General features: G+C 48.3%; 2 protein-coding genes across 5 annotated transcripts in view; one reads left to right on the forward strand and one right to left on the reverse strand.

Annotated features, from left to right (window-relative positions):
- MYO7A (myosin VIIA) overlaps window positions 1–7,619 on the forward strand; it is a 154,748-nt gene extending 147,129 nt beyond the window's left edge. For both annotated transcript variants that reach the window (XM_081001719.1, XM_081001720.1), the window contains 3 exons: window positions 903–986; window positions 1,833–1,952; window positions 6,818–7,619. In XM_081001719.1, the coding sequence (XP_080857845.1) occupies window positions 903–986; window positions 1,833–1,952; window positions 6,818–6,907 (294 nt within the window). In that variant the 3' untranslated portion in view covers window positions 6,908–7,619. The remainder of the gene's footprint in view (window positions 1–902; window positions 987–1,832; window positions 1,953–6,817) is intronic.
- Window positions 7,620–7,962: 343 nt separating this feature from the next.
- Window positions 7,963–12,950, reverse strand: part of GDPD4 (glycerophosphodiester phosphodiesterase domain containing 4) — a 51,300-nt gene continuing 46,312 nt past the window's right edge. For all 3 annotated transcript variants that reach the window (XM_081002163.1, XM_081002161.1, XM_081002162.1), the window contains 2 exons: window positions 11,642–11,724; window positions 7,963–8,431 (listed from right to left, as the gene is read on the reverse strand). In XM_081002163.1, coding sequence (XP_080858289.1) covers window positions 8,376–8,431; window positions 11,642–11,724 — 139 coding nt within the window. In that variant the 3' untranslated portion in view covers window positions 7,963–8,375. The remainder of the gene's footprint in view (window positions 8,432–11,641; window positions 11,725–12,950) is intronic.

Below are 12,950 nucleotides of genomic sequence, written 5' to 3' on the forward strand. Positions count from 1 at the left end.
CAGAAGCGGCTTAGTCATGCTGGCCACATGACCCAGAAGCTGTACGCCGACTCCCTCGACCAATAAAGCGAGATGAGCACCACAACCCCAGAGTCAGTCATGACTGGACCTATCGGTCAGGGGTCCCTTTACCTTTACCTTTACCCTGATGCTTAGAGAGTGGAGGTAATGTTAATCTGCTTTCACTTGTGTATGTTTTAAAGTAGGGTTGGGTTTTTTTTTCTTTGATTATATTGTTTTCTTGTTTGTAAACCACTTTGAGGTGTTTTCTTTCTCTTTGTTAAGAGGGTATATAAGGGGGTATATAAATTTTATTAAATAAAAATATTAAATAAAAAAATGAAACCCAATCAGTTACTGGACGGGCAGCCAGCAGTCCCCAATCTTTGAATTGTTGTGTGTACCAAATTTTATTTATATGTATACACACACACACACACACACACACACACCCTGCCCATCTGGCTGGGTTTCCCCAGCCACTCTGGGCAGCTCCCAACAAAATATTAAAAACACAATAAAACATCAAACATTAAAAACTTCCCTCAACGGGGCTGCCTTCAGATGTCTTCTAAAAGTCAGATAGTTGTTTATTTCCTTGACATCTGATGGAAGAGCGTTCCACAGGGCGGGCACCACTACCGAGAAGGCCCTCTGCCATCCCACAGAACTGAAGCAGGCAGTGTCCCCCCCAGCCAGAAAACAAGACAAAACATCTGCATGCACACTCCAGACAAATGAAACACAGACAAAATTGTTGGCATCACACAGTGAAAAAGCAACACACAAAAAAACCCTTACTTTAAAAAAAAATGCGAGGGGCAGGGTGCTTGGCATGTTCATGTCATTCCCACCCCCACCCCCAGTCCTTTAACATGTCTCCACCTTTGCACTCCAAACAGCAAACAACTGATCCAAATTACCCAGAACTCCTCCTGATCGCCATCAACAAGCACGGCGTCAGCCTCATTGATCGCAAAACCAAGGTAAGGCAAGTCTTTCATTGCAGCTGCCGTAAAGCTTCTCTGTCACCCATGCAAAGTATCAAGATTGACAGGTGTGTTGCCCCGCCCATCTGTCAAAGTCGGCCTGCAGCCAAAAAGTTTCACCTACATGATGTAGATGATGAGAGGGAACCTAAAGGCCTTTTCCCTGCGCTCTGTCGCTGACTAGAGATGGCTAAATGTGCCCGCTTCACTTTTTTGATCTTACATTCAGTTCAACGCATTTCTGCATCACTTTGTGATTGCTGCTTTTCGCATCCTCCGAATCGCAAAAATTCATCAACATTTTGGAATGTATTTCTCCCACAACACACATTCTTGTATGCAATTTTCCCTAATGCAACACATTTTTATATCTCGATTTCACCAATATATGCATTTTTATGCACATTTACACCAAAACTGCCCAGGCTTGCACCTGGGGAGCTCACTTCAGTATTGCTAAGGCAGTGGTTGGCTTCATTGCCAGAGGTGAATTCCATTGTGTCTGGAGACAGACAGATAGATGCCCACCAACCAATGCCTAATGTTCCCATATTTATATACTACTTTTGGTTGGAGAACTGTGTCACAAAACCTGGCGCAATATGAGATTCACACATCATTTCAGGAAGTTCAGATGAGGTAGGTCCAGATTAAGATGCAGACTGAGACGAATCATTTCCCCCCGGCCCTACCATTGAGTGTCCTGTCTAAGCCTCCCATGACCCTGTGTGGTGGATCCCTTGTTTCCATGGAGTTGCTGAAGGCTGAGTTGATGGAGTGGGGAGACAGGGTCCAGAGTTGAATCTGTGGTGACACTCCTGACTTCCTTTCCCGTGTCCCCAGGATATTCTCATCACGCACCCCTTCACAAAAATCTCCAACTGGAGCAGTGGCAACACCTATTTCCACATCACCATCGGCAACCTGGTGCGGGGGAGCAAGCTGCTCTGCGAGACTTCGCTGGTAAGTCACCCAAAATGCTTCCAGGTGCGCACAGTTCCCAAATGTGGAGGAAAATGGACCTTCAGACTGTGGGGCTTCAGAAACCCCTCTACATAGCTCCTCCAAGGCCTTGGCCATCATGCGTTGTGGGCGTTGAGTCGGCCTGCATGGGTTGAGTTTTTAAATGGCCGCCTGGTGCCATTGTGATGTCAGGTGACTGGCAGGTCAGTGGCACCGCCTCCCGACTAAACCTGGTCCCTGAGGGGTTGTGGAGATGATGTGGAATGCTGGCCAGATCCCAGCCGCACAACCCTAGCTTAGATACACTCCTATGAATGTAAGAAGAGCCCGCTGGATCAGGCCTGTCTAGTCCAGCATCCTGTTCTCCCAGTGGGAAACCCACAAACAAGATCTAAACACAAGAGCACTGCCCCTTGTTCCCTGCCTCTGAGGTTTCCAGCAAATGGTATTCACAAGCATTGCTGCTTCTGAGGCAGAAGATAGCCCTCTCTGCCATGGGTTTGTCAGATCCTTGCTCCTTCTGTCAGGGCAGAATTTGGATCCTGGCACAGAACCAGTGGTGCATGAGAAATTCTGCTTTTGCTTCATAAATACATATATAATACAATCATACCTCTTGTTACGTTTGCTTCATGATACGTATTGCCTCCCGCGGCGACCCGGAAGTACCGGAAAGGGTTACTTCTGGGTTTCGCCACTCGCGCATGCACAGAGACACAAAATGACATCACATGCATGCGCAGAAGCAGTGAATCGCAACCGCGCGTGCACAGACGCGGGTTGCATTCCTTTCAGGCTGCGAACGGGGATCCGAAATGGATCCCGTTCACAACGGAGGTACCACTGTAATAACAAGCTTTCTGGACCTCTGAGCTGGAAAAAGATGACTGACATCTATGGAGACTGAGGTGATGACAAAATAAGTACTGTCTATATGGTAGCATAGGGATGCGGGTGGCGCTGTGGGTTAAACCACAGAGCCTAGGGCTTGCCGATCAGAAGGTCGGCGGTTCGAGTCCCCGCGACGGGTGAGCTCCCCTTGCTCGGTCCCTGCTCCTGCCAACCTAGCAGTTCAAAAGCACGTCAAAGTGCAAGTAGATAAATAGGTACCACTCCGGTGGGAAGGTAAAAGGCATTTCCGTGCGCCGCTCTGGTTCGCCTGAAGCGGCTTAGTCATGCTGGCCACATGACCCGGAAGCTGTACGCCAGCTCCCTCGGCCAGTAAAGCGAGATGAGCGCCGCAACCCCAGAGTTGGTCACGACTGGACCTAATGGTCAAGGGTCCCTTTACCTTTACCTTTATATGCTAGCATAGGCCTGCCAAGTTAGATGGAGAGAAGATGGTTACCCTGAGCAGAGGAACTGTTGGGACTAGGTCTGCTTTTCAGAGCTGGACCCCGCCCATCCCCCCCCAACCAAGACATTCTCCAGGCAGCGAGGAGGAAATGTGGTGTACTCCCCCCTACAGCCCACTTCAGAGCAGAGCTCCCTTTTCCCCTGCAACCTGACTCCTAAGAAAATGTCTGACCCACCAAGTGCCCCTATTTTCCAGGGACAGTCCCAGATGTACAGAAGCCGTCCTGGTTTCTGATTTGATCCCAGAATGTCCCACCTTTGCTTAGGATGTCCCTATTTTCAGTGGAGAAATGTTGGAGGGAATGGAGTTATGCGACCGCCAAGCCAAGGAGATCAGTAACTCCTTGCGCTCTATGTGGGGCTACCTTTGAAGGTGACCCAGAAACTACAACTAATCCAGAACTTGGCAGCTAGACTGGTGACTGGGAGCGGCTGCCGAGACCACATAACACCGGTCTTAAAAGACCTACATTGGCTCCCAGTACGTTTCCAAGCACAATTCAAAGTGTTGGTGCTGACCTTTAAAGCCCTAAACGGCCTCAAAGGCCCAGTAGACCTGAAGGAGCGTCTCCACCCTCATCGTTCAGCCTGGACACTGAGGTCCAGCTCCGAGGGCCTTCTGGCGGTTCCCTCACTGCGAGAAGCCAAGTTACAGGGAACCAGGCAGAGGGCCTTCTCGGTAGTGGCACCCACCCTGTGGAACGCCCTCCCACCAGATGTCAAGGAGAACAACAACTACCAGACTTTTAGAAGACATCTGAAGGCAGCCCTGTTCAGGGAAGCTTTTAATGTTTGATGTATTAGAGCATTTTAATATTATTTTGGAAGCCGCCCAGAGTGGCTGGGGAAGCCCAGCCAGATGGGAGGGGTTTAAATAATAAATTATTATTATTATTATTATTATTATTATTATTATTATAATACAACCTTTGGAAGACATCTGAAAGCAGCCCTGTCTAGGGAAGGATTTTTTAAAAGTTTATTATGTTTTTATAGATGCTGGAAGCCACCCAGAGTGGCTGGGGCAACTCAGTCAGATGGGCAGAGTATAAATAATAAAATTATAATTAATATTATTAGGGGGCAGGATGTCCCTATTTTCATCAGAGGAATGTTGGAGGATATGAAACGTGTGCAAAATAGATTGCCTGCTTCCTTGTAAGGCCACTTCCATCCATGTTCAAGGAGAAATGTCAACCAAGCCAAAGACTCAGGGTGTCAGACAGGGTGGTGGCTTGAGAATTCTGAGGGCCAGCTGGGGAGGTCTGGAGGGCCACATCCAGGACCCCACCTTGATGCCTGAGGTTGGAAAGAAGGATCCCGGAGGAGGAGGAGGAGGAGGAGGAGGAGGAGGAGGAGGAGAGGAAGAAGATATTATTATTATTATTATTATTATTATTATTATTATTATTATCATTTATACCCCGCCCATCTGGCTGGGTTTCCCCAGGCACTCTGGACAGCTCCCAACAGAATATTAAAAACACGATAAAACAGCAAACATTAAAAACTTCCCTAAGCAGGCTGCCTTCAGATGTCTTCTAAAAGTCAGGTAGTTGTTTATTTCCTTGGCATCTGACTGGAGGGTGTTCCACAGGGTGGGTGCCACCACCAAGAAGACCCTCTGCCTGGTTCCCTGCAACCTCACTTCTCGCAATGAGGGAACCGCCAGAAGGCCCTCGGAGCTGGACCTCAGTGTCCGGGCAGAACAATGGGGGTGGAGACGCTCCTTCAGGTCTACTGGGCCGAGGCCATTTTGTGGGAAGGTTTACTTTAGCACTTGGTTACCAGATGTCACCGTTTCCTGGGGACAGTCCCCAGATTTACAAATCAGTCCCTATACAAAATCCATGGAAGTTGAAAAGTGTCCCCGGATTCATTGAAAAAAATCTGGTAACCTTACATTAGCAGAGTTAAACAATCCCCTTTAGAAGTGTATGCAGCGATCAGCTTGTTGCTGACTCATCTGAGTTCTGCCAGCAAATATGCCTTCCTGGTTAAAAATCCCTTTGAATCCCTCTTAAAGAGTACACACATGAATCTGATTCATGTTAAAATAAAACTGTTTTCCTCTCAGATTCATTCAGGTTTACAGAACCTTACCTGAAGGCAGGCTTAGGTTACATAACAAGCAAATGAACTATACCAGAGGGACATTGGTCCTGAGGTGACTGCAACTGAGCAGTTATCTTTCAAAACTACCAGCAACTGACAAGCTGGTTATCACAACAACCGGTTAGAACATGAAGGCCGTTAGTCCTCTGTCGGAATACTGCACTTGAAATACTTTATTGTCGCTTGTACAACTTGTATACAACAAGATTACACGAGCCCCCCCCCCCCAATCAGCTCTTTTACTCTGAATTCCCCTCGTTTACTGACGCACACCCACCAAACCCGAAAGTCAGTTGCCCTGTTGTTATCTTTTCATTCAGCAGCCTAACAGCCCACAGATAGAAGCCGTTCTTTACCCTATAGGGGCGACTAATCCTGCTTCTATATCTTCTGCCCGAGGGCAGGAGATCAATAAAGTGCCGGCCAGGGTGTGAATCATCCCTGAGAATTTTCCTCACTCTCCTGAGGCAACGTTCTCCCGCTATTTCATCCAGCGGATTCATGGGACAGCCCATAATATTTTGTGCTGTATTCACCACCCTCTATAGGCACTTCCTATCAGTTGATGTCAAACCAGCGTACCACACCGTGATGCAGTATGAAAGGACACTTTCTATTGTGGACCGGTAGAAGGAGATCATCAAATGTTGATTGACATAATTCTTTTGCAATACTCTGAGGAGATGGAGTCTCTGTTGGGCTTTCTTAACCACCTGGGTTGTATTGATTTTCCAAGCAAGGTCTTCACTGAGAGAAACTCCTAGGAGTTTAAAGGAAGAGACTCTCTCCACACAGCTCTCCCCGATGTACAGTGGTACCTCGCAAGACGAATGCCTCGCAAGACGAAAAACTCGCAAGACGAAAGAGTTTTTTGTTTTTTGAGTTGCTTCGCAAGATGAATTTCCCTATGGGCTTGCTTTGCAAGACGAAAACGTCTTGCGAATTTGTTTCCTTTTTCTTAAAACCGTTGTACCCGTTAAAACCGTGCTTCGCAAGACGAAAAAACTCGCAGAACGAATTAATTTCGTCTTGCGAGGCACCACTGTACAGCAGGGCTGGTTCTCATCTCTTCCTCCGAAAGTCTAGCAACATCTCCTTTGTCTTGCTGATATTAAGGAGCAAGTTGTTCCCTAGGCACCATATAGATATTTTTTGGACCTCCCCTCTATACGCTGATTCGTCTCCACCTGTTATTAAAGCCATTATGATGGTGTCATCTGCAAACTTAATAATTGCAGTAGTCGGGTCAGATGATACACAATCGTACGTATACAATGTATACTTGACTGCACCTTTACATCCCACACATTTAGGGCTTTGAATTGTGCTTGGAAATGTACTGGGGGGGTGCTATCAGGGTGTGTCAACCTTGTCCCTCTCGACTCTTCCCCCAGGGCTACAAAATGGACGATCTCCTGACGTCTTACATCAGCCAGATGTTGACGGCGATGAGCAAACAGAGGAGTACAAAAAGCAGCAAGTGAAGTGAGAGGAGCCACGGGCCTCTTGGCCTGGAGTTACTCTGTCAGCTGAGGACTGTGGGTTATCCCTGCAGCTGGGGGAAGACCTTCTCCACCCACGTGTGGAAGATGAGCCGGACTCCTTCCGAAAGCATGTCAGACTCCGATTCCGAGGACTGTGGGCTGACGTCCCCTTCCAGCGAGGATGACTATCTGTGAGAACAGCCTTTGCGTCGCCTCCCCTTTCCTCTCCCCGCTCCTGGATTGAAGCCTCAGCGCATCTTCCGTCACCCTGAGGCTACAGCAAAACTCCGGCGTGGTTTTTTAAGAAAATTGGAACCAAAATGGCAGGACACGCCAAGGACCGTGTGGAGGGAAAACCTCCATGCTGCTTGTTTTAAGGCCTTTGAACCACATTACCGGCGACGAGATGGACCCGTGCCAGAAACGGAATGATCTCATAAAAATCTAGTGGATTCGGGGCTTTCATTCTTTCTCTTTCTTTCTTTTCGGAAGATGAGAAGCGAAATACTTTTTTTGTTTGCTTGTTTTCAAAATGAAATGTAAAAGGCCGGGGAGAGGAAGCCCATTTCACAAAAGGAAACAAAAGTAATAATAACCTGAGGGGCAAAAGCATAGATTGACTTGAGATGTAACGTACACTGCGGGGGTGTGGGGGCGTGTGAAATGTTTAAATGTGCAATAGCTGGACTTATTTAAGGAGGTTTGGTTCTGATGGTTGTTTGTTTCGTATTCCTTTTATTTATTTAACATAGTGGGGTCGGGTGGCTTTTCTCGGTTGGTAAGATTGTAGAGACGTGTGGAGGGGGCTTCAAACAGAACTTCCTCCTAAATGAGGAAATTCAGTGGAAAGACCTGAAAAGGAATATTTGGTGTGGTGGGTTGTTTGGCAAAGGCATTTTTCATGTTGTGCCCGGAATTTTCCAGTCTTGGGTCAAAGGAGAAGAGTGAGCACTGAAAGCAGGACGCTGTAAATTCTGGCGGTTCCAGGTTCCAGAGCAACCCAGCATATCAAGGTACACCAAACTTTAGAAGTAAACAGAACGGGATTCAATGTGTGGAATTCACTTCCTTTATTTCTTAAGAAACTCATCTTTCTTATATATAGAAAAAAGTTAAAGTAATGATTAGGTTTGCAGCAGGGGGCATTATGGGGGAAAGACTGGCTGTAGACCCCTCTCCACTGAGCCAGCACAGCCCTACTTTTGTGGCATCTTGCAGCAGGAACCCACACAAGTAAAGTAAGGCCCTGGATTCTCACTAGAAACACCCAACCAAAATGTCCGAAAGGTGGGCGCCTTTTTGCCACTCCAAAGAATGGTCCAGTGTCTTGTGCATGAGGACAAGATACAATCTACTTGAGCTTGATTCTGCATCTCCTAAGAAGAAGTCAGGGAAGAAAGGGAGAAAGATGGGGAATTGCTGGTCTACCGTGTAACGTCAGCTGTGCAAATCCAAGCGCTGGCGGGCATTATCTCCCGACAATTCCAGTTGCCGTTCCATGAGTGTCCTCATCCGTGAGGCTTCCTAGAGAGCAAAGCTTTTGGATGAGAAAGAATCTTCTGTCTAGAGGATTCTCTTCACTAAACAGCTGGCATGCGAGACCCTCAAGCCACAATTGGCATCCTGTCGAGTTCTGAAAAAATATAAGGATGAAATATATCTCACCACTATATGCAAGGAATAGCCTGTAGACCATTTCATAAATATTAGGAAAACCTGGTTGGTTTCCTATTATGGTGAATCTCAAGGTTTGCACACTTCTTCCTCCCCACTGCTCTCATATTCCAGAGGAGAATGGTTGCTTTCAAGTTTAAACTAACCAAGGTTTCATGTGACGTGGAACAAGGTTCAGAAGCCTGTGGTTAGTTTAAAGCATGGTTTGATAACAGCTAGGATCCGAAGTTGCAGTTTATTTTGTAGCTTGTTCTCACTAGCCATCATTTAAATGGATCACAGGTCCCTGAATTCAGATGTCATGGGGGAACTGTGGGTTTCTGAAAACCAGAAGCACCATCTTCTGATCCTATGTGCATGAAAAGTGGTGAGGGGAGCTCACAAGCACAGAAGCCTGAAACAGTGGGATTATATTTACAAAATCCGGCCTTTGGGATGTATAAAATACAGTGGACAATCAAGATACAGTGGTACCTCGGGTTACATACGCTTCAGGTTACATACGCTTCAAGTTACAGACTCTGCTAACCCAGAAATATTACCTCGGGTTAAGAACTTTGCTTCAGGATGCGAACAGAAATTGTGCTCCGGCGACGCGGCGGCAGGAGGAGGCCCCATTAGCTAAAGTGGTGCTTCAGGTTAAGAACAGTTTCAGGTTAAGAACGGATCTCTGGAACGAATTAAGTACTTAACCTGAAGTACCACTGTATTTAGTCCATGAACTTTCGACCAGAACTTGAACAACTGAGCAATTACATGTAGAAGCTATGTGTGTGTGTGTGTGTGTGTGTGTGTAGATACAGATACCGATATATATTCCTGTATACATAAATATGTAATGTAATATATTGTAGTGTGTGACCACAATAGGTGCCCACGCCAAATGCAGCACGGGGAATGGCAGGCAGGCCCGGGTGAGTTGTTCAGTGGCGGTGTGGAAGTGCTTCATAAAGCGATTTTGGGAAGCCACTGTTCACCTGCACCCTCCATCAAATGTGCCTGCAGTTTAACAGGAAGCAAGCTTCACACCATAGGCGCCATCTCCCCAGGCATCCGGGTGCCTGAGCACCCACAAAACTTCCCATATAGGGGCTGGTCACCCGCAAAACACAGGGGTGGGCATGCAGAAACCACACTCTATGGAAAGAGTATGGAGTAGAAGAGAGAGCACAAGAGTTGGAGGAAGAAAGAAAATCGAGTTTGGGAGGGAGGGGCCGGTTGCCGCGCCACTGGAGCTCGCCCCCCACCATCATGTCATGACGTCACAGTGTGTGTCATGATGTCATGCCGTGTGCGTCATGACGTCACAGTGTGGGCGGGCCACGCTGGGCACTCAGAGAGTGAGGCCCAAGTCGGCGCCATTGCTTTGCACAGCGGTTTAGCAAGCCACTCTGTGAAGCGCCTCCGCGCGCCTTGAAAAGTTGGTGGCGCTTGAGGCAAGCTGTGGTGGAGAAAGGGGGGGTACAAAGCGAAGGGAGTATAGTCAGGTGTGGGGGATGGGGTAGGCAAGCAGAGAAAGCAGGGGTATCAGGCCAGTGTGGTGTAGTGGTTAAGAGCGGTGGACTCGTAATCTGGGGAACCGGGTTCGCGTCTCCGCTCCTCCACATGCAGCTGCTGGGTGACCTTGGGCTAGTCACACTTCTCTGAAGTCTCTCAGCCCCACTCACCTCACAGAGTGTTTGTTGTGGGGGAGGAAGGGAAAGGAGAATGTTAGCCGCTTTGAGACTCCTTCGGGTAGTGATAAAGCGGGATATCAAATCCAAACTCCTCCTCCTCCTCCTCCTCCTCCTCCTCCTCCTCCTCCTCCTCTTCTTCTTCTTCTTCTCCTTCTACGTGGTGTGTGTGTGTGTGTGTGTGTGTGTGTGTGTGTGTACAAACAACGTATATCACATTCTCAGTCAAGTGCCCTTTGGAAAGCTCCCAAGCAGGACAGAAATATATTGGATTTTCCCTTCTTTGTGTGAGAATCTGCTGCATCACCTGCCCCTCATGGTGAAACTTTGACCTGCAGTTTCCTGCCCTCTCGGCAAAGCAGACCCTTTCTGGCTCCGTCCACCCAAGCTAGCCATTGGATGCTCCTGGGCAGGAAGGAGACTCCAAGGACTTCCTGTTCCACATAGGTCTTCATTGAGCAAAATGGCCTTCCATCTTCAGTTCATAGAATCATAGAGTTGGAAGAGACCACAAGGGCCATCGAGTCCAACCCCCTGTCAAAGCACAGGTCAGCAACGTGTGGCCCATGGGCCGGAGGCGGCCCACAAAGACCATTTTACTGGCCCACGAGCCACCCGCAAACCGAGCCACCTGCTCAGCAAGTCCCCTGTGCGCTGCACTAAAACAGCGCTGCACGGGGACTCGCCAAGTGATGCCAGAAATGGCGTCTGTGCATGCGCAGATACCAGAAAGCGTTTCTGCGCATGTCCAGACGCCAAAAATCGCTTTTGCGCAGGTGCGATTTTCAGCGTCTGGGCATGCGCAGAAGCGATTTCGGGCATCAAGCTACGCCAGTCCGGCCCACGGACAATCTCTGTGGGAGTGATCCAGCCCATGGCCGGTAAAGCTTGCCAACCCCTAATAATAATAATAATTTATTATTTATACCCCGCCCATCTGGCTGGGTTTCCCCAGCCGCTCTGGGCGGCTTCCAACTAAACACTAAGATACAATAACCTAATAAACATTAAAAGCTTCCCTGAACAGGGCTGCCTTCAGATGTCTTCTAAAAGTTTGGTAGTTAGTTTTCTCTTTGACATCTGATGGGAAGGCGTTCCACAGGGTGGGTGCCACCACCGAGAAGGCCCTCTGCCTGGTTCCCTGTAACTTGGCTTCTCGTAGTGAGGGAAGCGCCAGATGTCCCTCAGTGCTGGACCTCAGTGTCCGGGCAGAACGATGGACTGAGGCCGTTTAGGGCTTTAAAGGTCAGCACCCCTGAGTTAAAGGATCATGTGGCAGGTGAAGGCGGGGAAGCTCTCCTTAAGAGCTGCGGCGGGTCGGTGCTGGATTAACAAATACTCTTGCCAGCCAGAAGGTAGCTTCCTGTTTGCTGAGGGCACGGCTCACCTGTCTCAGGTGTGCTGCATGGACCATTATCAAAGGTCCCGTTGCTTTGAGCTTCGTAGGAGGTGTAGCCCACCTCTCTCCACCTGGGCAGGGGGAGAGAATATGCTATTATTCACAATCCATGAAACTCACACACACACCCCAACACTCACCTCCAGGTCTCTGTTTGCAACGGGTGGGTGGGTGTGCAAATATTGGCCTACCTTATGGGGCCGTTGTAAGGATTACTGGTGGGGGAGGGGAATATGTGAGCTGTGCTCTCTAAAAATAATTTCCTTTAATTGCATACACAGGAGTTCGCATGCCAGCAGGGTTAGATTCAATTGAGAGAAACTTGGAATCATTGAATTGAAGAATTGGAAAAGTCTCAAAGAGTAATCTAGTCCAATCCCCTGGCAGCTAGCTTAATAATAATAATAATAATAATAATAATAATAATAATATATTTATACCCCGCCCATCGGGCTGGGTTTCCCCAGCCACTCTGGGTGGCTCCCAACAGAATATTAAAAACACGATAAATACATCATACATTAAAAACTTCCCTGAACTTCCCTGCACAGGGCTGCCTTCAGGTGTCTTTTAAGAATCGTTTATCTATGTTTGACGTCTGATGGGAAGGCATTCCACAGGGCGGGCGCCACTACCGAGAAGGCCCTCTGCCTGGTTCCCTGTAATCTCACTTCTCGCAGTGAGGGAACCGCCAGAAGGCCCTCAGAGCTGGACCCCAGTGTCCGGGCTGAACGATGGGGGTGGAGATGCTCCTTTAGGTATACTGGGCCGAGGCCGTTTAGGGCTTTGAAGGTCAGCACCAACACTTTGAATTGTGCTCGGAAATGTACTAGGAGCCAATGCAGGTCTTTCAGGACCAGTGTTATGTGGTCTCGGTGGCCGCTCCCAGGAGGGGCAAGAGACCCAGCGGAGAGGTTTCTTCCCCCAGTCCAGCTCTCAGGGAGATAATACTGTGGAATTAGTCCACTAGCTATGGCCCTTAGGAGCAGGGCCATCTTACCCATAGGTGCTAGGGGTGCGGGGCACCAGGCTGAGAGTCCAGAGCCTAAGAATTGAGCCTGGAGAAGAGTCCGCCCGTCGGTCGGAATGCTGCAGAGGGCTCTTTTTTTGAAATACTTTATTGTCACTTGTACAACTTGTATACAGTGAGATTACAGGAGCACCCCCCACTCAGCTCTCTTAGTCTTAATTCCCCTCGTTTACTGACGCACACCCACCAAACCCGAAAGTCAGTTGCCCTGTTGTTATTTTTTCATTCAGCAGCCTAACAGCCCACGGATAGAAGCTGTTCTTTACC

The sequence above is a fragment of the Podarcis pityusensis genome (assembly GCF_964106645.2).
Source record: "Podarcis pityusensis genome assembly, chromosome: 4".
NCBI classification, from domain to species: domain Eukaryota; kingdom Metazoa; phylum Chordata; class Lepidosauria; order Squamata; family Lacertidae; genus Podarcis; species Podarcis pityusensis.